At 46.4% G+C, this 27234-nt stretch overlaps 1 protein-coding gene across 1 annotated transcript in view; it reads right to left on the bottom strand.

The window, feature by feature from the left end:
• MARK2 (microtubule affinity regulating kinase 2) overlaps positions 1 to 25995 on the bottom strand; it is a 51905-nt gene extending 25910 nt beyond the window's left edge. Inside the window, exons 1-9 of the mRNA XM_087943220.1 lie at positions 25646 to 25995; positions 16498 to 16677; positions 14742 to 14795; positions 13308 to 13356; positions 11782 to 11847; positions 8997 to 9067; positions 7127 to 7183; positions 4771 to 5007; positions 2768 to 2887 (exon numbers count right to left, since the gene is read on the bottom strand). Of these exons, the coding sequence (XP_087799346.1) occupies positions 2768 to 2887; positions 4771 to 5007; positions 7127 to 7183; positions 8997 to 9067; positions 11782 to 11847; positions 13308 to 13356; positions 14742 to 14795; positions 16498 to 16677; positions 25646 to 25864 (1053 nt within the window). The 5' untranslated portion in view covers positions 25865 to 25995. The remainder of the gene's footprint in view (positions 1 to 2767; positions 2888 to 4770; positions 5008 to 7126; positions 7184 to 8996; positions 9068 to 11781; positions 11848 to 13307; positions 13357 to 14741; positions 14796 to 16497; positions 16678 to 25645) is intronic.
• Positions 25996 to 27234: the final 1239 nt, after the last annotated feature.

Raw genomic sequence — 27234 nt, 5'->3', positions numbered from 1 at the left:
CACACAATACATGGGACCACCATTCACCAAACAGTCTGGCTTTTGGAAGCCCCAAAGAGATGACCCAAGATTAATAGATAGTGGCTGGTAGGACTGCACTCCAGAGGGTTACGGTCATTGCCCAGAGGATCACGGGTTGCCCTCTCCCCTCTTTGGAAGAGCTTTATAGCTCCCGCTGCCTTAAGAAAGTTCAAAACATCCTCAAAGATCCATCTCATCCTGGGCACCCTTTTTTTGAATTATTATCATCTAGCGGACAATACAGGATAATAAAAACAAGGAGAAATAGGCTGAAAAACAGCTTCTATCCCAGGGCAGGAACTCTACTGAATTCTACTGTATAGTGCAACATTCATGCAATATCAGGGGTTTTTAATTCAATGTATAGCATGCGAAGGATGTGTGTTTGTATTTTATTTCCACAGTCATAAATTGGACACTGAAGATGGTATTTAATTTTGTTGCATGAGGGACAATGACAATAAAGTCCACGAAACTAAACATCACCCACCCACTTGATGGCCAGGAGTCTTTCACTGCCCAGGCCAAGTGTGTGTTCTGTGAACTCCACCTACTGGTTATGTTTGTGCAAGACAAGCAACCTAGCCAGGCGCTTCGCCAAGCACAGGCAGTCCTCTACTTATGACAGTTTGTTTAGTGACTGTTCAACGTTACAATGGCACTGGAAGGAAAAAAAAAGGGACTTGGGGACCAATTTTCACACCTATGACCATTGCAGTGTCCCCGTGGTCCAAATTCAGACACTTGGCCACTGACTCGTATTTATGACGGTCATGACATTTCCCCGGGGGGAGGGTTGTCACATGATCCCCTTTTGCGACCTTCCAATGAGTGAAGTCAACGGGGGGGAAGCCAAATTCACTTAATGCACTTAGTGACTCGATGAAGAACAACTGCACTGATTCACTTAACAGCTGTGGCAAAACTCACTTAATGAATGTCTTGCTTAGCGATGTAAACTCTGGGCTCCATTGTGGTCATTAAGTCGAGGGCTACCTGTAAACCCTTATCCCTCTTCATCAAAAAACAAACCATTACCAACATCTTAACCAAACGGGAAGCTCTTCCTTCTCACACCTTTAGCACTGGTGGAAAAAGGGCTGAGATATCATCTCTGCTACAATCTATATATCTATATAAAAGCGAAAGGCCACTCAGGAATCATCACAAAATTTCCAGAACCGTCAAGCCTACAAACTTGACATTTGGCACCTATGTTCCTCTTGGCTCACTAAGAAAGGATTTTTCCAAATGACCCTCAGAGCATTTAGAGTATTTCCTATATTATTATTATTATTAACACGCTCTGATGCTAAGGAGTTCTACTCCCCCTCCCCACCTGACATAAAATCTGTTCCAAGTGCAAAACACAAGCAGAGGAGAGGAGTTTCAGTTTCAGAGCACCAAGCAGCTTTAGTACAGAACAATTGAGCTAAGCCACGCCCAGGCTCCTTGCTGTCCCCTTGTTGCTCAGAAAGCAAATATTCTTTCAGTTTCCAAACAGCCCTCAACTCTCTCACACACTGACAGGATGCTAGCCAGATGAATACCAATGGATGCTGGTAGGCAGAGGCAGAATTTTTTCCCCTTATTTTCCTCCCCGAAAACTAAGCCTGACCACATAGTTTCGTAGCAAAGCATGGGTATCGAGCTAGTCGTTAGATAAACGACTGAAACAAAAAAAATGGAGTGGCCTTGTTGAGATTTGCTACTGATTGTGGGCAGAGTTAAGGAGGTGACCATACTTTGTCCTCTTCTACCCTTTCACCCCTGGGCAGCTGTGCCTGCTGGGATGCGGAGTGATCAAATTCCCAATTTTTACAGCCCTTACATCCGGATTCTTCTCCAGCAGATGGGTAGGAATTAAACCAGTCAGAACCGACTGGGGACGGGGGGACATTAATTAGCCTGGGAGACATGGTTATGGGTTCAACCCCTCCCTTAATTAATCCAGGGAGACATGTTGTGCAGACAATAGGGCCTCATTGAGGTTAGATGAACCAGCCTCAACGACTTTGCAAAAACGTAGCCCGTCTCAGTAGAAGACATCCAAGGCTGATGGCTCCCTGACCTTGGTGGTTTCCTTGCAGACATTTCACGACCCAGCTAGAAGCCTCTGTGGGGCAGTGGTTAGAGTGCAGTACTGCAAGCCTAGAGTTTGGCAGTTCAAATCCCATCAGGCTTGTGGTTGACTCAGCCTCCCATCCTTCCGAGGTGGGTAAAATGAGGACCCAAATTGTTGGGGGGCAAGAGGCTGACTCTGCAAATTGCTTAGAAAGGGCTGGAAAGCGGCATATAAGTCTAAGGGCTAACAGGATCAGTGCTAGATGGGAGTGGGGTTTGAAAAGGAGAAGGAGAAGGAGAACTGTGGGGTCCTTGGTGCTCTCTGAGCTTGGTGGTTTTCTTGCAGACGTTTCATGACCCAACTAGGTAACATCATCAGTGCTTGAATTGAGGGGGCTTTGCTTTACTTGTTTATATACAAGTAGCTTGCTTGCAGAGAGGAAGCCCTTCCCCCTTCTAGCACTGATGAGATTGCCCAGTTGGGCCATGAAACGTCTTCAAGAAAACCACCAAGCTCATAGAGCACCATAGATCCATCGTTTCAGCCCTGAGCTACAAAATAATTCTCTTTGATTGATCTCCAAGGATCCTTCGGGAGGCTCCTTCCCAAGAAACTCCAAAGGGGGGGGGGGGTACCCGATTTTTATTAGCGTTTCCTCAGGGCCCACTTCCACGTGCTCACCTCTAAAGTGCCTCTCTTGCTAGGGTTCAGGATGAGGAATTTTTTCAGCAGGTTCTCGCAGTCCGTGGACATGTAGAAGGGGATGCGATACTTTCCCCTCAAAACCCGTTCTCGCAGCTCCTGAAAAAGGAAAAGTGGTTTGGGGTGGGGGGAGAGACACAAACATTTATTTTTAGCAGGACTAGGAAAGGACCGTTGCAGGCGTGCACCTATTCTCCTTCAAGAGAGCTAGAAGCTTTATGTTAAATGTTTTTTTTTGAAAAAATATCTTAATTGCAATATATGTTTCTGAATTGTGATCCACCCAGAGTTGTTTACTGAGATGGGGAGCTATGGAAAATCCAATCCAATCCAAACAATAAATATGATTTGCACGGGAGGAGAGAGGTGGGTTCTTGTAGATGTGTCAGTGGCCTAGAGGTGGAGCTCTCGCCTCACAATCAGGAGGCTGTGAGTTCGATCCTAGGTAGAGGCAGATATATTTCTCTCTCTGAGAATATCATCTGCTGAACAAAACTCGGTACTGGCGACAGGAAGGGCATCCGGCCAGTAAAAACACTCTTGCTAGCTCCATTCAGTTGCTTGGACTCCACCCGCAAGGGATTATGGGGGCCGTTAAATGAAGTTGCTGATGATGATTAAATCAAAACTGGGGCCCGGAGAAGTTGGTGGTTTCAGCTTGTCTCCTTCGATAACTTTTGTCATTTTTTGTGAGCACGCTGGCCCACATTTAAAAAAAAAATGAAATTCTGTTGCCTGCTCTCAAGAGAAACTAACCTTTTGGGGCTCCTGTGCCAAAAATTGCGCACATTAGCGCACACGCACTCAAGGTGCCAGCACCCAGAATGCAATGCGTGACCCCTGCGCATGCACACCCAATTCCCCCACCCCCACACCTGCACTGCGCCTCACAGGTGATTTTTCCAGCTGGTTTGAGGCCTTTGTCGGCCTCCCGGAGGCTTGGAAAAAGCCTCTGCAAGCCTTTTCAGGACGAATAATAGGCCCGTTTCATCACTTCCGGTATTACAGGAAGTGACAAAACGGGCCTATACATCCTGAAAAATGCGCAATGAGGTAGGTTTGCCTGCGGCTCGCGTGCATAGGTTCACCATCACGGCTATATATCTACTCAAACACATATATACATGCTATATACATACACACATATATACCCGCACCCACCCACCCACCCACCCACATTAATCCATTGTGAATACATAGTGGAAAAAAGAAACATGAGAGTTTACAAGGTTGATGCTATTTGGAACAAAACTGTGACGGAAACTGGATGTTCTGCTTTGGGTACCATGAAGCCCCCTTCCAGAAGGTATTGGGTTAGCCGGCACCAGGTGTGTGGACAGCTGAGGAGAGCGAGGACTCAGATGAGGGGCCAGGACCATTAGGGACTGGACTGCTGCCTTCAGAGATTGTGGGGGCTGGCAGCAGCGATGAGGAGGTTCCCGAGGAGCCTGTGCCAGGTGTGCATGTGTGCAGGGCTGCTCGTAGGAAAGAGCAGCTATAACAGCACGGGCGACTCAGGAGTAAGGCTTTGACGGTAATGGCCCCTCCCTCAAGAGGATAAAAGCCAGCTGTGAATCGAATGCACTTTGCAGAAGGCAAAGACGTTTTGAAACTCCAGCCTCGTGGGCATTCCAGTATCCTGAGTTTGTATTTGAAGATTCTTGTATTGCAAATTATTTCTTGTCTGTTATCTTTTGGCAGGTCTCGCGCAGTTTGGCAAGGCTTGTGCTTATCACAGCTAATTATTTTGTAAAAGCATTACAAGGTTTCTGTTCCTTTTGGATTGTGTTTGATTTGTTGGAAAAGGGCGTCGGTCAGAACAGAAGGTAACAAGGAAAACAGATCGTGAAAAGGATGTGCAGCATCCCAGACAATAGGCCACGCCCCGGAGAGAAGGGAGGGAGCTGCCAATCATCTTATCCTGCCCTCCCCCCACCTGTCTCTGCACTGCCCTTCCTGTCCGAGGCAGGAGGTGGAGGTACCTTGAGGTTCTGCCCGTCAAAAGGCAGGGAGCCGCTGACCAGTGTGTAGAGGATAACCCCGAGGCTCCAGACGTCTACTTCGGGCCCGTCGTACTTCTTGCCCTGGAACAATTCAGGCGCAGCGTACGGGGGGCTCCCGCAGAACGTGTCAAGCTTGTTGCCGAACGTGAATTCGTTGCTGAAACCAAAGTCTGCAATCTTGATGTTCATGTCGGCATCTAACAGCAGATTTTCTGCCTGGGGGAGAAGAGGAGAAGCGGGTGGGAAACGGGGAAAAACTGAGAAGGGGCCGAGCAACTAAGATAATCAGGGAGCTGGAGACTAAAACATACGGCGAACGGTTGCAGGAACTGGGCCTGGCTAGTCTGGTGAAGAGAAGGACCAGGGGAGACAGGAGAGCAGCCTTCCAACATTTGAGGGGCTGCCCCAGAGAGGAGGAAGGGGGTCAAGCTATTTTCCAAGGCACCCAAAGGCCAGACAAGGAACAATGGATGGAAACTAATCAAGGAGAGATTCAACCTGGAAATAAGAAGAAACTTAGGACAATCAACTCATGGAACAGAAGTTGCCTTCAGAAGTTGTGGGAGCTTCATCACTGGAAGCTTTCAAGAAGAGACTGGACTGACACCTGTCAGAAATGGTGTAGGGACTCCTGCTTGGACCGGGGTGGTGGTGGTGGTGGTTGGACTGGATGACCTACAAGGTCCCTTCCAACTCTGTTAATCTGTTAAAACACCAGAAGGCAAGGCAGGAAGCAATGGACGGAAACTAACCCAGGAGAGAACCAACTCACAACTAAGGAGAAACCTAGAGCTAAAGAGATTTGTCTGAAATGGTATACAGTCTCCTGCTGCAGCACGGGGTTGGACTAGATGACCTACAAGGCCCCTTCCAACTCTGTCCATCTGTATCTGTGTAGACGGAGTGGCTGTTCCTGCCTCCCGTTTCTGTACCACAGAATTGTTTTCTTAGCTCTGCTTTGTTTCGTCACCTTTTTTTTTTTGCTTTTCCCTGCAACCTCTTGTGCCATCGCTTTGCTAAACCTCTGAATTCTCTTAGGGCTGCCTAATGCCTGTTAAGATCCATGGAGCGTGGCTGTGATATTGTTATTTATCCTTATTATCTGGCCGTGGTGGATTTGGCGCGTCAAGTCGGCCGTGGGTGAGTTGTTGGATTCTGGCTTTGAAAGCCTGAGATCTAGTTTGCTCAGGCGGCTTCAGGCTTGGAGGAAACAAGGAGGGTGTGTGTGTGTGCCTGTGTTTTCTGTGTGTGTCTTGATATTCAATATTAATGTTCCAATAAGCAGAAGGGGGCAGGGAATTTGATATACCCTGGGGGGGAGAAGTGAGGATTGAGGGCAGAAGCCACCAGCTCCAGCTGTCCTGGGCTCTAACTCCAGATGCTGGCTGGCCGTGGATGAAAGGCACTTCGAGAGCATCTGGCTGGACAAGACAAACGTCCCCTAAGGCTGCCTTTCAACCCAAGGGCCGTCAGCCACGTTACCCCAAAACGGTTGCTGGGAAGGATCTGGTGGGGCCAGAGGCAGAAAGTCAGGCCAAGCCACAAACGTCAATCAGAAGAGCAAGGTCATCGAGAGTTGGAAGGGACCTTGGAGGTCTTCTAGTCCAACCCCCTGCTCAAACAGGAGACCCCGTACCATGCTGGACAAAACGGCTGTCCGGCCTCTTCTTGAAAGCCTCCAGGGATGGGAGCAACCACCATTTCTACAGGCAAGCAGTTCCACCGGTTAATGATTCTCAATGGTTAGGAAATATCTCCTTCATTCCAGGTTGCTTCTCCGCTTGCTCAGTTTCCATCCGTTGCTTCTGCGTCCTGCCTTCAGGGGCTCTGCCTGGAGAATAGCTTGACCCCCTCACCTGCTTTCTCCGTGAAGCCCCTCACGTCTTGGGAGGCAGCTATCATGAAGCCACCCCTCCAGCCTCCTCTTTGGTTACCCTAGATATTAGCTGCTTCGTGCAACCGTTCTTTTTTTTATATGGTTTTGGCTTCCAGGCCCTTCCATCGTCTTTCTTGCTCGCCTCTGCACTCTTTCCAGGTTTCTAAAGGGCCTTTCTCTTGAAGACAAGCTAAGACTCGCTGGCTACAGGGCCATGCCTCCTCCTTGGCGATAAAGCCCCAGGCCCCTCCTGCAGTGGGTGGGGGAGTGCCGGAGAAGCTCTTCCATCTCCACCCGAGAGCCCTTGCAAGGTCTACTCTGGTCTTGAGAACTAGATCCTTGTTCCAATTTTGTTTGAGTGCTCCCCCCTACTAAAAGCAGAGCGCGAACCCGGCCTGAGCTCCGCTTTGGCAAAGGGTAAACCGAGGCCTTCCCTCCTTTTCCCCCCCCCCCACTTACCTTCAAGTCTCTATGTACAATGAATTTTTGGTGACAGTACTGCACAGCAGAAACTATCTGGAAGGGAAGAAGAAGAAGAAGAAGAAGGGTGAAAAAAAAAATGGCAATTTCTGCATCGGGGTAACCCAGCCTCACTCGGGTATCGCATCAACCCCAATATTTTTCAGACCCTCTTTGGGGTTGCCCCCCCCGTCGCTCGGAGTTGGAAGGGGGAGCGAAGAAGTGGGTGCGCAGGGAGGGCGGGGGGTGTCTTTTCCAAGAAAGCAAAAACGAGCTGCATAAATTAGGCCTCATCGCGGCATCCAAGCACCAATGAGCCTCGGTGACGCAGTGGTTAAGAATGCGGTACTGCAGGCTACTTTGGCTGACTGCCGGCTGACTGCAATTTGGCAGTTCGAATCTCACCAGGCTCAAGGTTGCCTCAGCCTTCCGTCCTTCCGAGGTGGGCAAAATGAGGACCTGGATTGTGGGGGGCAAGAGGCTGACTCTGTAAACCACTTGGAGAGAGGCTACGCACTGTGAAGTCTAAGCGCTATTGCTATCTTCCTTCCTTCCTTCCTTCCTTCCTTCCTTCCTTCCTTCCTTCCTTCCTTCCTTCCTTCCTTCCCTCCCCCCTCCCTCCCTCCTTCCTCCCTCCCTGGGATTAGAATACAATATTGCAGGCTAACTCTACCCACAGCCAGTAAGTTTAATCCTGACCAGCTTAAGTTGACTCAGCCTTCCACCCTTCCAAGGTGGGTCAAATGAGGACCCGGATTGTTGAGGGCAAGAGGCTGACTCTGTAAACCGCTTAGAGAGGGCTGTGAAGCACTGTGAAGCAGTATATAAGTCTAAGTGCTACTGTTAAGTGCTATCCAGAAAAGCAGGTCTGTGAAGTGGGTGGGTGGGGGTTGACTTTTCCTGGGGGAGGGGGTGCCAAAGTTCTTGCAGCAATGATCCAGTGGGGCTCCCCCATTCCTCTCTTCCCTCCCGCCCACTGCTGTTCAGTTCCCAAATCCCTTTCCCAGTTTAATTTTCCAACTCCATCTTGTTTTACGATGTTCGGGAAGCGATTTTCACATTTTCACCCGCGACACAGTGACGTTAAGGCGGCTTTATAAGGAAAGGAGAACGAGGCATGGAGGGCCCAAGAGGGAGGGGATTCTCTGGCCTGGGGAACAGGTGTTTCCGAAAGATGGCTGAATGAGAAACTGACATCCTCTCCTTTAAACCAGGATTGTGTAAGAAAGAAAACCAAAGGCAACCAAAGGCCTGGCCTTGATGTGACCTCTGGGAAATGAGGGTCAAGAGAGGAATCTGCTGCTTCGCAGGTTCTGTGAGAATTTTGCTTTCCAGTTTGGGAGGGCAAATAAGGGACGTTAAAAAAGCTCTTTAAAAGTTTGTGTTGTCAACATCTGGATGAATGGAAGGACCGTGCTAAACACCTTTGCAAACCAAAGGAAGGAAAAACCACAAGCCCAATTGGCCAATTGGACTAAAAATGGTGTTTTGGTCTGGTTGAAAAGGGGAATATTTTGGGGGTGGGGGTTGTCTCTTTCATACACTCTTCAACAACACACCACTGGGGAGGCCAGCAAAGGAGGAGGATTTTTCCAGAATGAAGTTATAGCTATCACGGAATAGCAGCTTCCGTTTTCTCAAACACCCAAGCTTTTAAAAATTCAAAAAGTGGTGCTGATCCACCAGAGGATCCTAAAGGGGTGCGTTTTGGCCCAGAAGCCAAATTCAAGTGGCTGTTTCATTTCCCACAGCAGCACCATGAACTTCAAATGCCATTTTCCTTTTTTTTTTTTTTGCCAGGCAGTTAATGGTGGCAGAGATCCCCTTACTGGCTTTTTCGCAGGTGAATAAAAGGTGGCGTAGCACTCACCTGTCGGAATTTTGCCCGCGCTTCCTTCTCTTTCATTCTTCCATGAGCCACTAAGTAGTCAAAGACTTCGCCTGGAGGAAGAGAGAGAAAGAGAGAGAGAGAGAGAGATAGCAATGAAGCTCTTTTTTCATTTGGAACAAAATGGCACATAAATCAGGAAAACCAGTGAGGGAGGGAGATAGGATAAGGAGCAATGGCAAGAAAAACTAACCATTTTTTTAAAATTTATTTTTTTGCTGTTGGGATACAACCACACCTAGACACATGAGGAAGTTAGGCTTGCAACAAGTGTTTCTCCACCTTGGCTAACGTTAAGATGGGTGGACTTCAACTCCCAGAATTCCCCAGCCGGAAGTCCAGCCATCTTAAAGCATGCTGGCTAGGGAATTCTGGCAGTTTCCAGCCACCTTAAAGCATGCTGGCTGCAGAATAGTGGCAGCTGAAGTTCACCCATTTTAAAAGCATTCTGCCTAAGGGAATTCTGGGGATGGAAACCCATCTTTTAAAAGCACACTGGCTGGGGAATTCTGGGAGGTGGAAGTCCACGTATCTTTAACACTGCTGACGTTGAGAGCCGTTGCTCTAAAACTGCTGATTTCTGTCTCAAACACTTTCTCAGCTGCTGCTACCAAAACCATCTATTTTTTTTGGGGGCAAAGCAGGCAGCACCTGGAGGAACTGAGATTGTCTCCTGCTCTACCTGACAGGTAGAGCCTTCCCACCAGGCCTCCTTCTATCCTCCCAAGAGACCCCGTTTACAGAAATTTTGCTGGCTGGACAGAAATCCCTATATGGATGGATCAGGGTATTTTAATCTGCCAGAATCAGGCGAAACCAGGAGGGGGGCCCATTTTCTGCCTGGGTGGGCCTTGATCCCCACCTGGCTTTCTTTGGGAAAAGCAGCCTCCCCCCCCCACAAGCCAGCTGTCTTACTTTGATCTCATCTGTGCCATCTCCAGGTACCCCAGGAGACATGGATAGCTTTCGGCCATCTGTTGCTGGCGAAGGCTTTGGTTACCTCTAATGGACCATATGCCCTTCTCAGGAAGACTGTCTGGTGCCTCCAGGGATTCAGGGGCCACTCAATGCAGCAGGAACGAAGGGAGGGGGGGGGAGAAACACCCCCCCCAATTTACAAATCACCATCCATCCTCTTCATAACAACAAGGGGTGCTTCACACATACACACCCTTTTTTTTTTTAGCATCAGATTTAAATTGCCGTTTTTTTGTCTTTCCTGGGAGAAATCACTTGCTTATTGCTTTTGTTTACTTAATTTTACTTTATAGATAGTCCTCGCCTTGCAACCGCCACTGAGCCCTAAATTTATGTTGCTAAGGGAGACGTTTGTCAAAGTGAGCTTTGGGCCCCATTTTACAACTCGTCTTGCCACACAAGTGAAGTTTTGCCGCCGTTTTACAGCCTTTCTCGCCGCGTTTGTTAAGTCAATCCCTGCAGTTGTTAAGCTAGTTAACACGGTCGTTAAGCGAATCGGGCTCCCCCCCCCCCGTTGACTTTGCTTGTCAGAAGGTCACCAAAGGAGATCGCGTGACCCTTGGGGACACTGCGACCGTCATAAATACGAGTCAGTTGCCAAGTATCTGAATTTCAATCACGTGAGGATGCTGCAACTGTGAAAAATGGTCATAAGTCAGTGCCGTTGTAACTTCGAACTGTCACTAAACACACCGTTGTAAGTCAAGGGCTTCCTCTACATGCATTTATTTAAATTTGTTAAATATTATTAAGTAATTATAAAGAATCAGGCTAAGCATAAAACCCAGCTAACTGCATTAGGGCTTAGCGTGTATTACTTAAGACTGTATTACTATTCTTCTTCTCTTCCTTCGTATTACCTATCTCCTCCCACTTATGACTATAACCTTGTTGCTAGTATCTTCATGATTTATATTGTTTTATTTAGTTTCCTAGTATGATTTGATTGCTTATTTAGTATCCTATGGCTATGATTCAGTGTTGTGTCTTAGGATTCTTGATGAATATATTTTTTATGTACACTGAGAGCTTATGCACCGAAAACAAATTCCTTGTGTGTCCAATCACACTTGGCCAATAAAGAATTCTATTTTATTCTATTCTATTCTCCAATTTTCCTTCCTTCCTTCCTTCCTGTCTGCCACCACTCTGCTAAACAACTAATTTCCACAACACTGTCAAGCTATTTAGTAAGACTATATAACTGTGATTAGTATTATTAGCTTATGCACTGAAGGCAAATTCCTTCTGTGTCCAATCACACTTGGCCAATAAAGAATTCTATTCTATTCTATTCTCCTTTCCATTCTCTCTCCGATTTTCCTTCCTTCCTTCCTTTCCTCCCTCCCTCTTCTCCTTTCCATTCTCTCTCCGATTTTCCTTCCTTCCTTCCTTTCCTCCCTCCCTCTTCTCCTTTCCATTCGCTCTCCAATTTTCCTTCTTTCCTCCCTTCCCTCTCTTTCCTTCCTTCCTTCCTGTCTGCCACCACTCTGCTAAACAACTAATTTCCACAACACTGTCAAACTATTTATTACGACTGTATTACTATTCTTCTTCTCATCCTTCCTATTACCTACTTATGACTATAACCTTGTATCGTCACAATTTATAGTTTTATTTAGTTTCCTAGTATGATTTGATTGCTTATTTAGTATCCTATGGCTACGATTCAGTGTTGTGTCTTAGGATTCTTGATGAATGTACTTTTTATGTATGCTGAGAGCAGATACCACCAGATTCCTGGAATTTGGAGCTGGGGTGGTGGTGGGGGAAAGCGACACGCACTCACCTCCACTGGCATACTCCATGACGAGGTACAGCGTTTTATCCGTCTCTATGACTTCAAATAATTTAACTGAAAGGCAAAAAAAAAAAAGGGTGGGTGGGGGGGGGAGAAAGGTGGAGTGAGATTAGAAACACCTGGTCAAAGAAAGAAAGCGGACACAGCAGGCTCGGGAAGAGAGAGGAAACGCGGCTGCAGGTTAAGAAGAAGCCATTACAGGGAGTCCTCGGCTTACGACCACAACGGAGTCCCAACATTTCCATTGCTAAGCGAGACAAGTGAGGTTTTCTTGCCGCATTTTTTAAGTGAATTACTGCAGGGAGCCAGCGAATGCTGCGGGTCTCATCCCTGAGGGAAATGCCCCTGGTGGGACCCAGAAGAAGGGCCTTTTCCGTGGTGGCCCCCTCTCTCTGGAACATCATCCCCCCAGAGATTAAATTAATTGGCCCCGTCTCTAATTCTCTTCCGGAAGGCGCTGAAAACCTGGTTCTGCCAGCGGGCCTGGGGAACCCAGAGCGGGATGGAGCCCATTGAATGGCTTGTGTGAGGTGCTATCGCCAGGGCGGGTGTGTGTGTGTGTGTGTGTGATTTTATTATATTAATTGATTACAGGACTCTTATTAGTTTTATTGCTTTTATATGAGGCTTTATATTCTGCAAACCGCCTTGAGTTGCCGTGGGCGAATGGGCGGCAATATCAATCCCCTAAACTAATAAATAAAAACAAATCAATACGTCAAAACGTGTCTCGTTTTACGACCTTCCTTGCCGCGGGGGTTAAGGGAATCGCTGCAGTTGTTAAGTGGCACCCGTCGTAAATAGGAGTCCATTGCCAAGCGGCTGGATTTGGATCCCGTGACCCTGGGGATTCTCCAGTGGTCGCAAGTGTGAAAAATGGTGGTATGCCACGTTTCCCAGTGCCGTTGTAACTTCCAACGGTCACTAAACAAACGGTTGTTAAGTCGAGGACCACCGGTGGTCAGCCCGTGGCGAGTCAGCCAGGGTGAGTTGTCCTAGACCCTCCCGAATCTTTTTTTTTTTGCCACCGGACCTCCCACCACCCTGGAAAAAAAAAAAAAGCACTTGCAACCTTGCCGACCGGCTTCTGACAAGCAAGAATTTGTTTGTAACTTTGAACGGTCGCTAAATAAACTGCTGTAAGTGGAGGATGACCCGTGGTTGGGGGAGGGGTGGCAGACCCCAACTCAAGGGGCTCCTGGAGCTACGAGGAGGTGGTGGTGGGGCTTTTCTACGGCCATGCCGCAGAATTCCGTGGTTTCCAAGGTCGGGATAGGGGACAAGGGAGACTCCCGTTCTCCAGATGTGCCAGATGTGCGGGAAATGAACTTTCTCAAGCTCCAGGCAGCAAAGCCAGATGTGGAGAGCAACGAAAGGCTGGCGTGAGGCTTGGCAGGCCAGGCCCATCTGCTGCTTGCTGCCATGACTGGCAGATAAGGAAGAGCGACATCTGGGAGTGGGGAGGGAAAGAAAAAAAAGAAGGGAGGGGAGGGAACCGTGGCTAGCATTCTCACCTATGTTCGGGTGATTCAGAACCTTCATTATTCGCACTTCCCGGAAGAGCTGGAGGAAAAGAGGAGGAGAAAAAGCCACAGGGGAGAGTTACTCACAGGCCTCTTAATGGCTGTGCTCCCCTATCTGGAAGCAGCCTTACACACACACACACACACACACACACGCACGCACGCACACACGCACACACACACACGCACACACAACCATGGGGTCTTCTGGGTGTGCTGAAACTGCAATTCCCAGAATTCCTCTCCTGGAACCAAAACGCGTGGGGAGGAGGGACTTTGCGGAATGCTGGCTGGGGAGTTCTGGGAGTTGAAGTCCACCCACAAGAAGGGAAGGGAAGGAAGTCAGAGGAGAGGAGAGGGGAGGAAAAGGAAAGGAAAGGAAGACAAGAAAGAAGGGAAGGGAAAAAGGGAAGGGGAAGGAAGACAGAAGAAAGGAAAAGAGGGGAGAGGAGAGGAAAGGAAGATAAAAGGGGAAAGGAAAAGGAGAGAGGAAGGAAGGAGAAAGGAAGGGGAAGGGAAGAGAAAAAGGGAGAGAAAAGAGAAAGGAAAGTAGAAAGGAATGGAAAAGAGAGGAGAGGAAAGGAAGATAAAAGGGGAAAGGAAAGGGAGAGAGGAAGGAAAGAGAAAGGAAGGGGAAGGGAAGAGAAAAAGAAGGAGAGAAAAGAGAAAGGAAAGTAGAAAGGAATGGAGAGGAGAGGAGAGGAGAGGAGAGGAAGATAAAAGGGGAAAGGAAAGGGAGAGAGGAAGAAAGGAGAAAGGAAGGGGAAGGGAAGAGAAAAAGAAGGAGAGAAAAGAGAAAGGAAAGTAGAAAGGAATGGAAAAGAGAGGAGAGGAAAGGAAGATAAAAGGGGAAAGGAAAGGGAGAGAGGAAGGAAGGAAGGAAGGAAGGGAAGAGAAAGAAAGAAAAGTAGAAAGGAATAGAATGGAATGGTACAGAAAAGAAAGGAAGACAAGACAGAAAGGGAAGAGAAGGGAAGGGAAAAAGAGAAGGGAAGGGAACGTTATCTGGATATGGAACAATAAATCCCAGCATCCCCCACTAGCTGAGGCTCATGAGAACTGGAGGAAGGTCTCAAATTTTGCACAATCCTGAAACCTCTCATCAGGGGAGAGAGGACCAGGCCTCCAACTACATACAAAAAACCCCCCCTATGCATTTGGGATAGCTTTACAGACAAAAGCGAAGGCTTCCCTTGCATTTTTCTTCCAATTACTCCAATCCAGGGCATCTTTCAGGCTTTTCTACTTTCCCACCAACCGCAGCATCCTTCTCTGACATCAGGGACTCTCAGCCAATCACTTCACCCCCTCCGTTGAGAAACAAAAAGCGAGATTTAAAAAGCCAGCCATTTGGCACAGGGGGGTCCACCCCGAAGGAAATAAGGGCCGCTGCAAATTCGTAAAGCCAGAAAACCGCCTCCTTACCTTCTGTAAGCTGGAGGAATTCAACTGCGTCTTGTCGATTATTTTCACAGCCACCTGAGTGAGAAAACAGCACCAAAAATAGTCACAGACAGGCCTGTCTGAATGGTAGCAAAAAGAAGCTTGCGCGATTAAGGGCCATTTGCCCCTTCTGGGGGTCTCTAAGGCTCCGCAGAACAACCGGCATTTCCTGGCACTCTGAAAAAGGAAGATTTCGGGGAAGCCCATTGCTAAAGACAGCTAAAAATGGGACTTTCAGCGGCAACAGCTACTACCTTAGAATTACCTTCCCTGGGTGATTTTGAGGGTTTTTTTTGGGGGTGGGTGGGAGGGTGGGGGGTGAAATTTAGACAAACCGGAAGTGGCTGCCAGATACCCCCCCCCAGCCTCCCCCCACTTTTCTCCACTCACCCATCTTTTTTGTTATCATGCTGATGTATTTAATCTCATTGTGTTTCTTTGCATTGTTTACTTTATTGTTCTTTTGGTTTGCTTCTGTTCTGTTTGTACTTTCTTTCTTTCTTTCTTTCTTTCTTTCTTTCTTTCTTTCTTTCTTTCTTTCTTTCTTTCTTTCTTCTATCTATCTATCTATCTATCTATCTATCTATCTATCTATCTATCTATCTACCAATCATCTATGTATCTATCTATCTATCATCTATCCATCCATCCGTCTGTCCGTCCATCTGTCTATCATCTCTATCATCCATCCATCCATCTCTCTCATCTCTCAGTTATCTCTATCATCCATCCATCCATCCATCATATCTCTCTCTCACTATCATCTCTATCATCCATCCACATCCATCCATCCATCCATCTCTCTCATCTCTCTCTGTTATCTCTATCATCCATCCATCCATCCATCATATCTCTCATCTCTCTCGCTATCATCTCTATCATCCATCCATCCATCCATCCATCCATCATATCACTCTCTCATCTCTCACTAGCATCTCTATCATCCATCCATCCATCCATCCATCCATCCATCCACATCCATCATATCTCTCTCTCATCTCTCTCGCTATCATCTCTATCATCCATCCATCCATCCATCCATCCATCCATCCATCCACATCCATCCATCCATCATATCACTCTCTCATCTCTCCCTATCATCTCTATCATCCATCCATCCATCCATCATATTCTCATCTCTCTCCCTATCATCTCTATCATCCATCCATCCATCCATCCATCCATCCATCCATCCAGCCATCATATCTCTCTCATCTCTCTCACTATCATCTCTATCATCCATCCAACCATCCACATCCACCCATCCATCATATCTCTCTCTATCATCCATCCATCCATCATATCTCTCTCATCTCTCTCGCTATCATCTCTATCATCCATCCATCCACCCACATCCATCCATCCATTCGTTCATTCAGTCATTCATGTGGCTTAGCGTAACCCCACGGTGAAATAGGCAGCAAATATAGATAATCCTACAATTCATTTAGTGTCCGTTCAAAGTTACAATGGCACTGAAAAAAGTGACTTAGGACCGTTATTTGCAGTTATGACCTTTGAAGCATCCCCACGGTCATGTGATCCAAATTTGGATGCTTGGCAACTGGTCCATACTTATGACCGTTGCTGTGTCTCGAGGACACGTGATCCGCTTCTGTGACCTTCTGACGGGCAAAGCCTAAACAGTCCCACGGAGGGTTGCCCCGGGCCCAGACTTCCCAACGAGCCAGTTAGGCCTGTCGCTTCTTTCTGGCTTCCCGCCCAGAGATGCCCTCACCTCTTTCCCCGTCAAGACATGACGCGCCAACTTGACTTTGGCAAAATTGCCCTTGCCGATCGTCTTCAGCAGGCGGTAGTTCCCGATGTGGGGTTGCTCGTCAGCGGAGGTTGCAGGGATGCGGCCTCTCAGCATGTTGGACTTGGCGCTGGGCTTGGCGTCTGGGTGTCCCAACGCCGGCTGAAAAGAGGGAAGGGAAAGAGAGAGAGAGAAAGAGAGAAAGAATTGAGATGAATTCTTTTTTTATGCAACTCCGATCTGCCTGGCATACAGACAGACCTCAACTTATGACCACAACTGAGCCTGGCCTTTCTGCTGCTAAGCCAGACAGTGGTGAAAGTAAGTTTCGCCCCCTTTTTTTAAAAAATAATTTTTATTTTTAGGCAAACATACACAAACAAAACCTAAAACCATCTTCCAGTTACATACATACAGTGTGTCAGTTGGTTACAAATCTTTTGTGCATCCTCTCCATAGTCCTCACTTACAGTTTGTATAAATTCTCATATTCTCAATCTAATATATATATGTATAATTATCAGTGTTAATCATTTATTTGACTAAACTATTATTCCATCATTTTATACGAGATATTCAAGATTTTAAGTTAATTTATATTATAACAATTCATGACATCATCCGAAGTCCATCCAATAGTAGTACACTTTTATATTATGTTCTGTATAATTCTGTTATCCTTCTATTATAAAATTCTCTAATATTTCATTTCCATATTTTTTTTGCCTAACCATTGATAAAATAAATCTCAGTTTCGCCCCGTTTTGACCCCCTGGCTTGCCCGGTTGCTAAGTGAATCCCTGCAACTGCTTAAGTTAACTTTGACTCCGGAAGTTGTAAACTGCTCCAACATCGGAAGTTTTTAAGAAAAGATTGGATAATAACCGTTTGTCTGAAGGGGTGTTTAGGGTTTCCATTAAGACAAGAGATAGCAACCAAACCACCACCACCATTGCAAGAGACTGGACAGCCTTGAGCAGGAGACAAATAACCTTCAGGCTCTTCTAACCTGTCAACCTTGCTTTAACAGAATAACCAAGTTGGAAGGGACCTTGGAGGTCTGCTAGTCCAACCCCGCTGCTGAAACAGAAGACTTTATACCAGGGGTGTCCAACCTTGGCAACTTTAAGACTTGTGGACTGCAACTCCCAGAATTCCTCAGCCAGCAAAGCTGGCTGAGGAATTCTGGGAGTTGCAGTCCACAAGTCTTAAAGTTGCCAAGGTTGGACACCCTGCTTTATACCATATCAGACAAAATGGCTGTCCAGTCTCTTTTAAAAAAACCCAAAACATTATTTTTCCACTGCCATCAGTTTTGGCCCTCAAGGATAGAACATAATCCTAGAGCCGGAAGGGGATTTTTTGGTATCTTTGAATGCAAGAATACAGAATGAGAGAGTTATTCTGGAAGGGACCATGGAGATCATCTAGTCCAACCCCCTGCTCAAGCAGGAGACCCTACCCCATTCCAGGCAAATGGCTGCCCAATCTCTTCTTAAAACTTCCAGTGATGGAGCACCACGATTTCTGGAGGCAAGCCGTTCCGCTGATTAATTGTCCTCACAGTCAGGAGATTCCTCCTTATTTTTAGATTGCTTCTCTCCTTGATTAGTTTCCCTCCATTGCTTCTTCTCCTGCCTTCTGGTGCTTTGAAGAACAGCTTGACCCCCTCCTCTTCTTTGGGGCAGCCCCTCAGATTTAGGAACATTACTTTAGACCTACTCCACGCCAAAAATCCATTGTCAGCTCTTCTTCAAACCACTGCTGAGACAATCACTACCAACCTGCCTTCCATGGAGGACCTGCAGACTGCACGAGTCAAAAAGGGGGCTGCGAAAATATTTACAGACCCCTCACAACCTGGACATAAACTGTTTCAACTCCTACCCTCAAAACGACGCTATAGAGCCCTGCACACCAGAACAACTAGACACAAGGACAGTTTTTTTCCCAAACGCCATCACTCTGCTAAACAAATAATTCCCTCAACACTGTCCAACTATTACAAAGTCTGCACTACTATTACTGTTAAATCTTCTCATCACTCCTTATCTCCCATCCCCTCCCACTTGTGACTGTATGACTGTAACTTTGTCGCTTGTATCCTTACGATCTATCTTGACTGTTTCCTAGTATGATTTGATTGCTTATTGTACCCTATGACTATTATTAAGTGTTGTGCCTAATGATTCTTGACTCTTGACGAATGTCTCTTTTCTTTTATGTACACTGAGAGCATTTGCACCAAAGACAAATTCCTTGTGTGTCCAATCACACTTGGCCAATAAAGTATTCTATTCTATTCTATTCTATTCTATTCTATTCTATTATTCTATTCTATTCTATTCTATTCTATTCTATTCTATTCTATTCTACTCTACTCTACTCTATTCATTCGTATTCTATTCTATTCTATTTTATTCTAGTCTAGTCTAGTCTAGTCTATTCCTTGTTCTGTTCTGTTCTACTCTACTCTACTCTATTTTATTCTATTTTATTCTACTCTATTCCATTCCATTCTCCTGTTCTATTATATTCTATTATTTCTATCCTCTATATTCTTTTTCTTTTTCTTTTTCTATTATTCTATTCTATTCTATTCTATTCTATTCTATTCTATTCTATTCTATTCTATTCTATTCTATTCTATTCTATTCTATTCTATTCTATTCTATTCTATTCTATTCTATTCTATTCTATTCTATTCTTCATTCTATTCTATTCTATTCTTTCTATTCTATTCTTTCTGTTCTATTCTATTCCTTATTCTACTCTACTCTAGTCTAGTCTAGTCTAGTCTATTCCTTGTTCTGTTCTATTCTATTCTTTCTTATTCTATTCTATGTTCCCCAGCAATTGTCCACCAGGCAATTAGGAGTGCCATGCGGTTCCCCCCACCCCAAAAAAAAATGGGCTCCGAACCCCCAATCCCCCTCCCCAGACCGCTATTCACGGAAGGAGCCTCCGTGTTTCTCAGGGTTAACGAGCTGATTGATTAAAGTCAACGTGAGTCAGTTCTGGAGGGTTGGGCGGGCAGCCCTGCTAATTAGACGACCAGCATAAATCATATTTTATGACTTCGCCTGCACTCGACCCCTGGCTGCGACTGTTGGCCTGCTCTTTTCCAGAGGAGATGGCGCTTCGTTAACACCCCACCGAGCAGGTCTAATAAAGGATTATTTGACAGGGGGGGGGGGGGAAGGAGAGGATCACAGATGCAACAGCTAAAGGCAGCACCACAGACTTGACAGTTGGTATTTCAGGATAGCAACCGAGTGTAAAAAGAAAAAAAAGCATTATTAAAAAAACAACAACCCCAAGCTATACTGTAGTTTTCTGACCAGTTTCCTGGTCCTACAGTGCCTGAACACAACCTGCACAAACGCTGTTAAACTAGGAACAGCTAGGATATTTTTTATTTTGGGGATTATCTAGGGATGAATAGAATAGGATGGGATAGAATACAGAATAGAATAGAATGTTACTCTGTAATTCTGTAAAATAATAGAATAGAACAGAGAATAGAATATAGACTAGAACAGAAAAGAGAGTAGAACAGAGAATAGAATACAGAATAGAAATTCTGTTATTCTGTAAAATAATTAGAATAGAATAGAATAGAATAGAATAGAATAGAATAGAATAGAATGTAAAGTAAAATATGGAGTAGAATAGAATGTTATTCTATAAAATAATAGAATACAACAGAGAATAGAATACAGAATAGAATGTTATTCTGTTATTCTGTAAAATAATAGAATAGAATGTAAAGTAAAATATGGAGTAGAATAGAATTTTATTGGACTGCCATTGGTTGGAAATGGTACTGTAGGGTTTCCTGCTTGGGCGGGGGGTTGGACTAGATGACCTACAAGATCCCTTCCAACTCTGTTAATCTAATCTAATCTTGTTCCATTATTCTGTAAAATAATAGAAGAGAAGAGAAGAGAAGAGAAGAGAAGAGAAGAGAAGAGAAGAGAAGAGAAGAGAAGAGAAGAGAGAAGGGAGAAGAGAAGAGGAGAGGAGAGGAGAGGAGAGGAGTGGAGAAGAGAAGAGAAGAGAAGAGAAGAGAAGGGAGAAGAGGAGAGGAGAGGAGAAAAGAGGAAAGGAGAGGAGAGAGAAGAGAACAGAGAAGAGAATAGAGAAGGGAAGAGAAGAGAAGAGAAGAGGAGAGGAGAGGAGAGGAGAGGAGAGGAGAAGAATGGAATGTAATAAGGAATAGAATAGAATAGAATAGAATAGAATAGAATAGAATAGAATAGAATAGAATAGAATAGAATAAGGAATAGAATTGAATAAAATAGAGTAGACCTTAGAGGTCTTCAGTTCTGCATCAGTTTATCCCACCACAAAGGGTACCACCTGCCCCAATGTTTAGTTGAAATCCCCTTTTTGGAATATGTAATTTTTTTTGCTGAGGCCCTGCCATCACAGCCCTTTCAATATCTAACAAAACCATTATAAAATATCCTAACCAGGCCAAAGAGCCCACTGAGAATCCCAATTTTTCCCAACATCCTGAGAGGTCTGAGGGTGGCCAGCAGGATGGCATGAGGGCAACAGCCTTTCTTAACACGTCCTACCCATCCATGCATACCCACAGGTACACGTAGTCCTCGACTTACAACAGTTTATTTAGCGACCATTCAAAGTTACGACGGCACTTGAAAAAGAGCGACTTATGACCAATTTTTCACACTTGCGACCACTGCACCCCCACCCACCCCGGTCACCTGATCAAAATTCAGAGGCTTGGACGAGTGACTCCTATTTATGATGGCCGCAGAGTCCCGGGGTCACGTAAATCCCCTTTTTGCGACCTTCTGACCAAGCCATGTCTACGGGGAAGCCCAGATTCACTTAACAACGGTTACTCACTTAACTGTGGCTGACTTAACAAAAGGCAGCAAGAAAATGGGGGCAAAACTCATTAAGCAAATGTCTCACTTATCAACAGAAATTTGGGGGCTATGGTGGTCATAAGTCAAGGACTACCTGTATTCCATCTCTGGATTTGGAACACACTTCCTGAATAACTACAAAAGCCTAATGCAAGCTTTGCTACTTTGAGAGAGAGAGAGACAGTACAACTTTTCCCCTAAGAATCACTTCTACGATAACGCATTTTAATGTTTCTTGCCCAAGCACAAATGCTTTATCAATGAATAAAAGATGAAATCCATTATCCCCGGGAAAACCTTGAGCCATCAAGTACCTGTATAGGCTGTAAGATGGGAACAACACAGCTCGTTTCCAGATGTTCATACAATGCAGCTTTTCTTTTTCTTTCCAGCTCTTCCGGCTCACCAAGTGAGAGAAACAGAAGCTTAAGAGTCAGAAGGGACCTTGGAGGTCTTCTAGTCCAACCCCTTGCTTAAGCAGGAAACCCTATGCAGGTAATCCTCCGCTTGCCACCACAATCGAGCCCAAGATTTCTGTTACTAAGTGAGAAACGTGTTCAGTGAAGTTTGTCCCATTTTACGACTTCTCTTGCCACGTTTGTTAAGTGAATCGCTCCAGTTGTTCAGTTAGTGACCCGGTCGTTAAGTGAATCTATCTTCCCTGTAGGCTTTGATTGTCAGAAAGTCGCAAAAGGGGATTCTGGGGACACGGCAACCGTCATAAATGTGCGTCAGTGGTGGTAAGAAAAGTCATAGAATGGGGCAAAACTCATTTTAACAAATTTCTCACCTAACAACATAAATTTTGGACTCAGCTGTGCTTGTAAATTGTGGACAACCTGTATGGGAAGTATTCAGGGTTGGTTAGAGTCAGCTAATAAATAAGTAAGTTTGTGTGATACATAGCAGGATAACCCTTTGTCTGAAGTGATGTAGGGTTTCCTGCCTAAGCAGCGTGTTGGACTAGATGACCTCCAAGGTCCCTTCCAACTCGGTTATTCTATTCTATTCTTTCTCTTTGCAGAGGCTGGTCAAACGTCAATATTTTGCTAACACAGACACACTCTGCACAACCCACCCCGAAACAAACTCTTCAGGGTTGTTGTTTTTTTAGAAGTTTAAAGGGGAAAAAAAAAGCCCAGTTTTTTTTTTTTTATCGCAAGGCAGCGAATGTTGGAATATACGAAGAGCTAAATAAACCATCAAATTAAAAGATCATTTTAAAAGAAATGGGAGAGTGCAAAGCCACAGGTCTTAAGTAAGGGAAAACACACCAGGGGTTACACCGACAGCAAACGCAACGCCAAAATGGCTGGAAAAGGCAGGCTGTTTTATTGCAAAGCGCAGGGCTGGAACAGGCGGTAGCGAGGAGGAAATTGTGTTAGTGCATGGTGCGATAATGTGATTTCTCTTGGCCTATGGGCTCATCCGGCAAAGGGGGAACGGCTAAAACCAAGAAGGGAGAAGAAGAAGGATCAGCGATGGTCGTGGACCATTGCCTGACCTCCCTGGCTGTCCTCAACTTACGACCACAGTTGTGCTAAGCAAGACGTATATTAAGCGGATGCTGTCCTGCTTTCTTGCCACCCTTGTGAAATAACAATGGCTGTTCAGTTAGCAACCCAGTTGTGAAGTGAACAACACTGACTTTGCTTGACGGTGACACTGAGACCGTCATAAATATGAGTCAGTTGCCAAGCCTTTGAAATTTTGATCCCGTGACCCTGGGGAAGCTCCTACGGTTGTGAAAGCGTGAAAAACTAAGTCACTTTGTTTGGTGCCGTTGTAACTTAGTACGGTCACTAAGCCAACTGTTGAAAGTTGAGGACTGCCTGGGTGTGAAGCATGCTTCTGCAAACCGGCTTGTTAAAAAGGCCTGAGATCGCACGCCGAATTATTACGCTATAAAAGCTGGTTTATTACGCTATAAATTTCTCTCTTAACTCCATTTCATGATTCATGCTGTTTGGAAAAGGCCGGGAAACTCCTCCCAGAGTCGCTAAAGCACAGGTTGCCCTCCCACTTAACAACCATTCATTTAGCGACCGTTTGAAGTCACAACGGCACTGATAAAAGTGACGTAGGACCATTTCCCCACACTTGCAACCGCAGTGCGAAATCCCCGCAGTCGTGCGATATTAAAATTCGGCCGCCTTTGGCAACCGACTCATACTTATGATGGGTTTGGGACGGTGTCGGTGTCCCGGGGTCAGGGAACTGGTCCACTGGCCAGTTACCAGGCCGCCCTCAACTCACGACCACAATCGAACCCAACGTGTCTCCCGCTAAGCGAGACGTGTCAAGTGGAGTCCGCCCCGTTTTTTTTTCTCGCCACCCTTGTGAATCACAGCGGTTGCGAAGTTAGTTAACGCCGTTGTTAAGCGGACAACGCTGACTTTGCTCGTCAGTGACACTGGGACACTGCAGCCACAGCCGAGTCAGCGGGAAAACCAGATTCCCTTAACAACCGGGTTACTAACTGAGCAATGTCAATGGTTCATTGAACAACGGCAGCCAGGAACGGTGCGTAAATCGGGACAAACGTCTCTCTTAGCAGCAGAAATTTTGAGGGTCAAATTTGGGCGTTAAATTGAGGACTGCCTAGTGTTTACGGGGATGATCTTTATCCTGTTATGGCCAATTTCCGGCCGGGAGCAGAAATGAATTCCCTTAGCACCGAAAGCATTTGGCTTTTCAAAGCTGCCACTCCTTTAGATGATTCCGAAAGGCGGCTCCCCCCTTTTCTGACGGGTGATTCAGACGAGCTTCCAAACAAAAAGAAAAAAAAAAGAAAAGAAAATCACGACTCCTAAGGAATGACAAACTCCTTTCCACCTCGAAGAGAACAAGCCAGAAGGGCAAGGTTGGTCTTCCAAGCAGGAAACGCATCCGTGAAAAAGCCCACGGATCTTCTGTTTCACTGCTTTTGAAAAGCCCTTAAGGATCCATTTACACCTGCGAGAGAAGAGGGCGAGGCCAAAGATCTCCAACTTTGCTCCTCCAAGATCGGTTGGAGTTGGTTCCCCAGGTGGGCTATTGGGGCCTTGGGTCCAGCAACATGGGGGGAGATGTCCTCTGGGTGCCCCACCTGAGGGTTTTTTTAGGCCAGGGGTGTCAACCTTGGCAACTTTAAGACTTGTGGACTTCAACTCCCAAAGTTGCTGGCTGAGGAATTCTGGGAGTTGAAGTCCACAAGACTTAAAATCGCCAAGTTGCTGGCTGAGGAATTCTGGGAGTTGAAGTCCACAAGACTTAAAATCGCCAAGTTGCTGGCTGAGGAATTCTGGGAGTTGAAGTCCACAAGTCTTAAAGTTGCCAAGGTTGGACACCCCTGTTTTAGGCCATTTTAGGAGATGCCAATCATTGGCTCGCCAACGAGTGATGAGTGGCTTTTGAAAGCACCCGCCTCTCCCAATCCTGGATTATTTCTTGAAAGCAGCAACAAGGCCTTTTTTGGGACTGGCGACACTTTAATGGCGTCTCTTTCTTGGAGTAAAGGGAAAAAACAAAAAAAAAACCGAGGCCCTTGGAAGGGAGAGATTTTTCTTTCGGCCTACAAATGGCGAATTTCTGCTTCTGGTGCTGAATGATAATTCTTCCCCCCACCAAAAAAAAAAAAAAAATCCACTAATTGTGGATTTGCTCATAGAAAAATGTCCATCAAGTGATTAACGAATTAATCCGTGGGGATTTTTTAAAAGAAAAAAGCTCACAGTCCTATGCTAAGTTACCAAAAGTTAATTTTTTTCACGAGAAAATTTTTATTTTTTATTTTCACTGTTTAAAAATGAACGGGCCCCTTCCCAAATCACAATTCCCTAGAGGGGGACCATTATAAAATTCCTCAAAGAAATAAAGACTTTTTTCTTTAGCCTCTTCCTCACTCTGTTCTCCTACCGTGGAAGAAGAGAAGGAACACCAGAAGAGGAAGGGAGGGGAAAAAAAAAAAAAACTTTCCCAGGCTCAAAGACTCCCCAAATCATTCCAGATTGCTCCTCTTAAACAAGCTTTAAAATATTTGGAGGGGATTTTTTTAAAATCCGGCAAAGAGAGCGAGATTCGGAGACGGGATGGACGCGGTTGAGTTGGAGACCCCCTAAGCCAACCAGCCCGAGGCATTCAATAAAGCAATCAAAGGCAGATTTGTATAAAGACTTGAGACCCTACCCCAAATTCCAGAACAGGCACCCCAAAAGCCTGCTAAGAGTGGCAAATAACTCGAGACTTACTACTCCCATGGTCACTCGGTATCCGTTTTCTCCGCTCATTAAAGACCGTCTCCTCTCGCCCTTCCGCACGGCAGCCTCTCGGCCTGCCGCTGCCTCCTTTACTCCTCCGTGGTGGACCGTTGCCAGCCGGAGAGACGTTGCCAGCCGGGTGGGGAAGCGGGGACAGGGTCTTTCCCTCAGTGATCCATGCAGGCCTTTGGGGTGGGGAGAGCAAAGCATTCAAGATGCCCGATTCCTTCGGGGGCGCCCCGGCGGCGAAGCAATGTATCCAAATGGGCTCAAAAGGCCAGGCTGCCCCGTGGGAACGGCCTCTGCCGACGCATTCTACGGCTTTGTGGGCTGCTGGCCCGGAGCACCACCTTCTCCAAGGAGCAAAGTACAACCGCGGCCTGCAGGGAGGAAATGCTGGCCTTCCTCATCCAACCGGTGCGGAGTCTCCACCTCCCGATACCTGAGCTGCGGCAGCCCTTTCGCAACTTTGGCGGAGTTGTGCCGAGGCAAAGTACACCTGGGCTGCTTTGCCAAGTCTGCGGGAGTTTCCCCCCTCCCCCTGTTGAGTTTGGAGAGGAGGAAGGGATGGGAGAAGCCGAAGAGGACGAAACGAGCCGTCGGTAAACGTTAAACAAGTAATCCTTTTCGCCGAAAGAGAAGACCGGGCAGGACCTCCCGGAGGAGGAGATGTGCATCCATGAGGAACCGGACGGCGGACGGGTTCCTCCGCGCCCTGGAGGAGAAAGGGAAATGGAGGCGAAACCTGCTTTTCAGGGGGTGGGAGGAGAAAGATGGAACTTGGGAGGGTGTCGGGTTCTCCCCCACAGGAAGGAGCCTGCCCCACCCAGGCAAACGGCAGGCAGGCCTTTGCGAAGTAGGGGGAGGAGGAGAGAGAGAGAGAGAGAGAGAGAGAACAATGACGTTACCCCTTTGACCTGCCATCAGGTGATCTGGAGCGCTGACGGAGCCAGTTGGCGCTGCTGCTGAGCCCAGGCAGCAGCAACCTGCTGAATGGGAGATTTGGTTTGTTTTTTTGAGATAAGGGAGTGCCAAAGGGGAAGAAGGGGGAGGAGGAGGAGGGAGGGAGAGAGAGAGAGAGAAAAGAAAGGGAAAGAGGGAGGGAGAGAAAGGGACAGAAAGAGAGGGAGGGAGGGGGAGAGAGAGAGAAAGGGAGAGAGAGAGAAAGGGAGGGGGGAGAGGCAGACTTTTGCCAATAAAGGAGAATATTCGTAGCTCGGAGTTGAACTGTGGGTGTCATTTATGCTCTTGAGCTTGGTTACTTTTTTGCAGACATTTCGCTTATCCTACTAGGTAACATCATCAGTGCTAGTAGGACATGGGGTTTGTGGTGGGGGTGGTGATGATGGAAGAGGGGGAGGAAGAGAACTGTCGAATTTGGGGGGATTCTCTGAGCTTGATGGTTTTCTTGCAGACGTTTCATGACCCAACTAGGTAATGTCGTCAGTGCTACAAGGGAAAGGGGTTTGCAGAGAGGAGGCGGCAGAGCAAAAGAGGAAGAGGAGGAGGACTGTGGGGGGTCCCTTGGTGTTTTCTAAGCTTGGTATTTTCTCTCGCAATCTCACTTTACAAATGTTTCA

The sequence above is a fragment of the Notechis scutatus genome, chromosome 14 (assembly GCF_049901735.1).
Source record: "Notechis scutatus isolate UNSWTSFEM ecotype Mainland chromosome 14, rNotScu1.2, whole genome shotgun sequence".
In the NCBI taxonomy this organism is placed as follows: Eukaryota; Metazoa; Chordata; class Lepidosauria; order Squamata; family Elapidae; genus Notechis; species Notechis scutatus.
The sequence above is the reverse complement of the archived record's forward strand: the minus strand, read 5'-3'. Positions and strand labels throughout refer to the sequence as shown.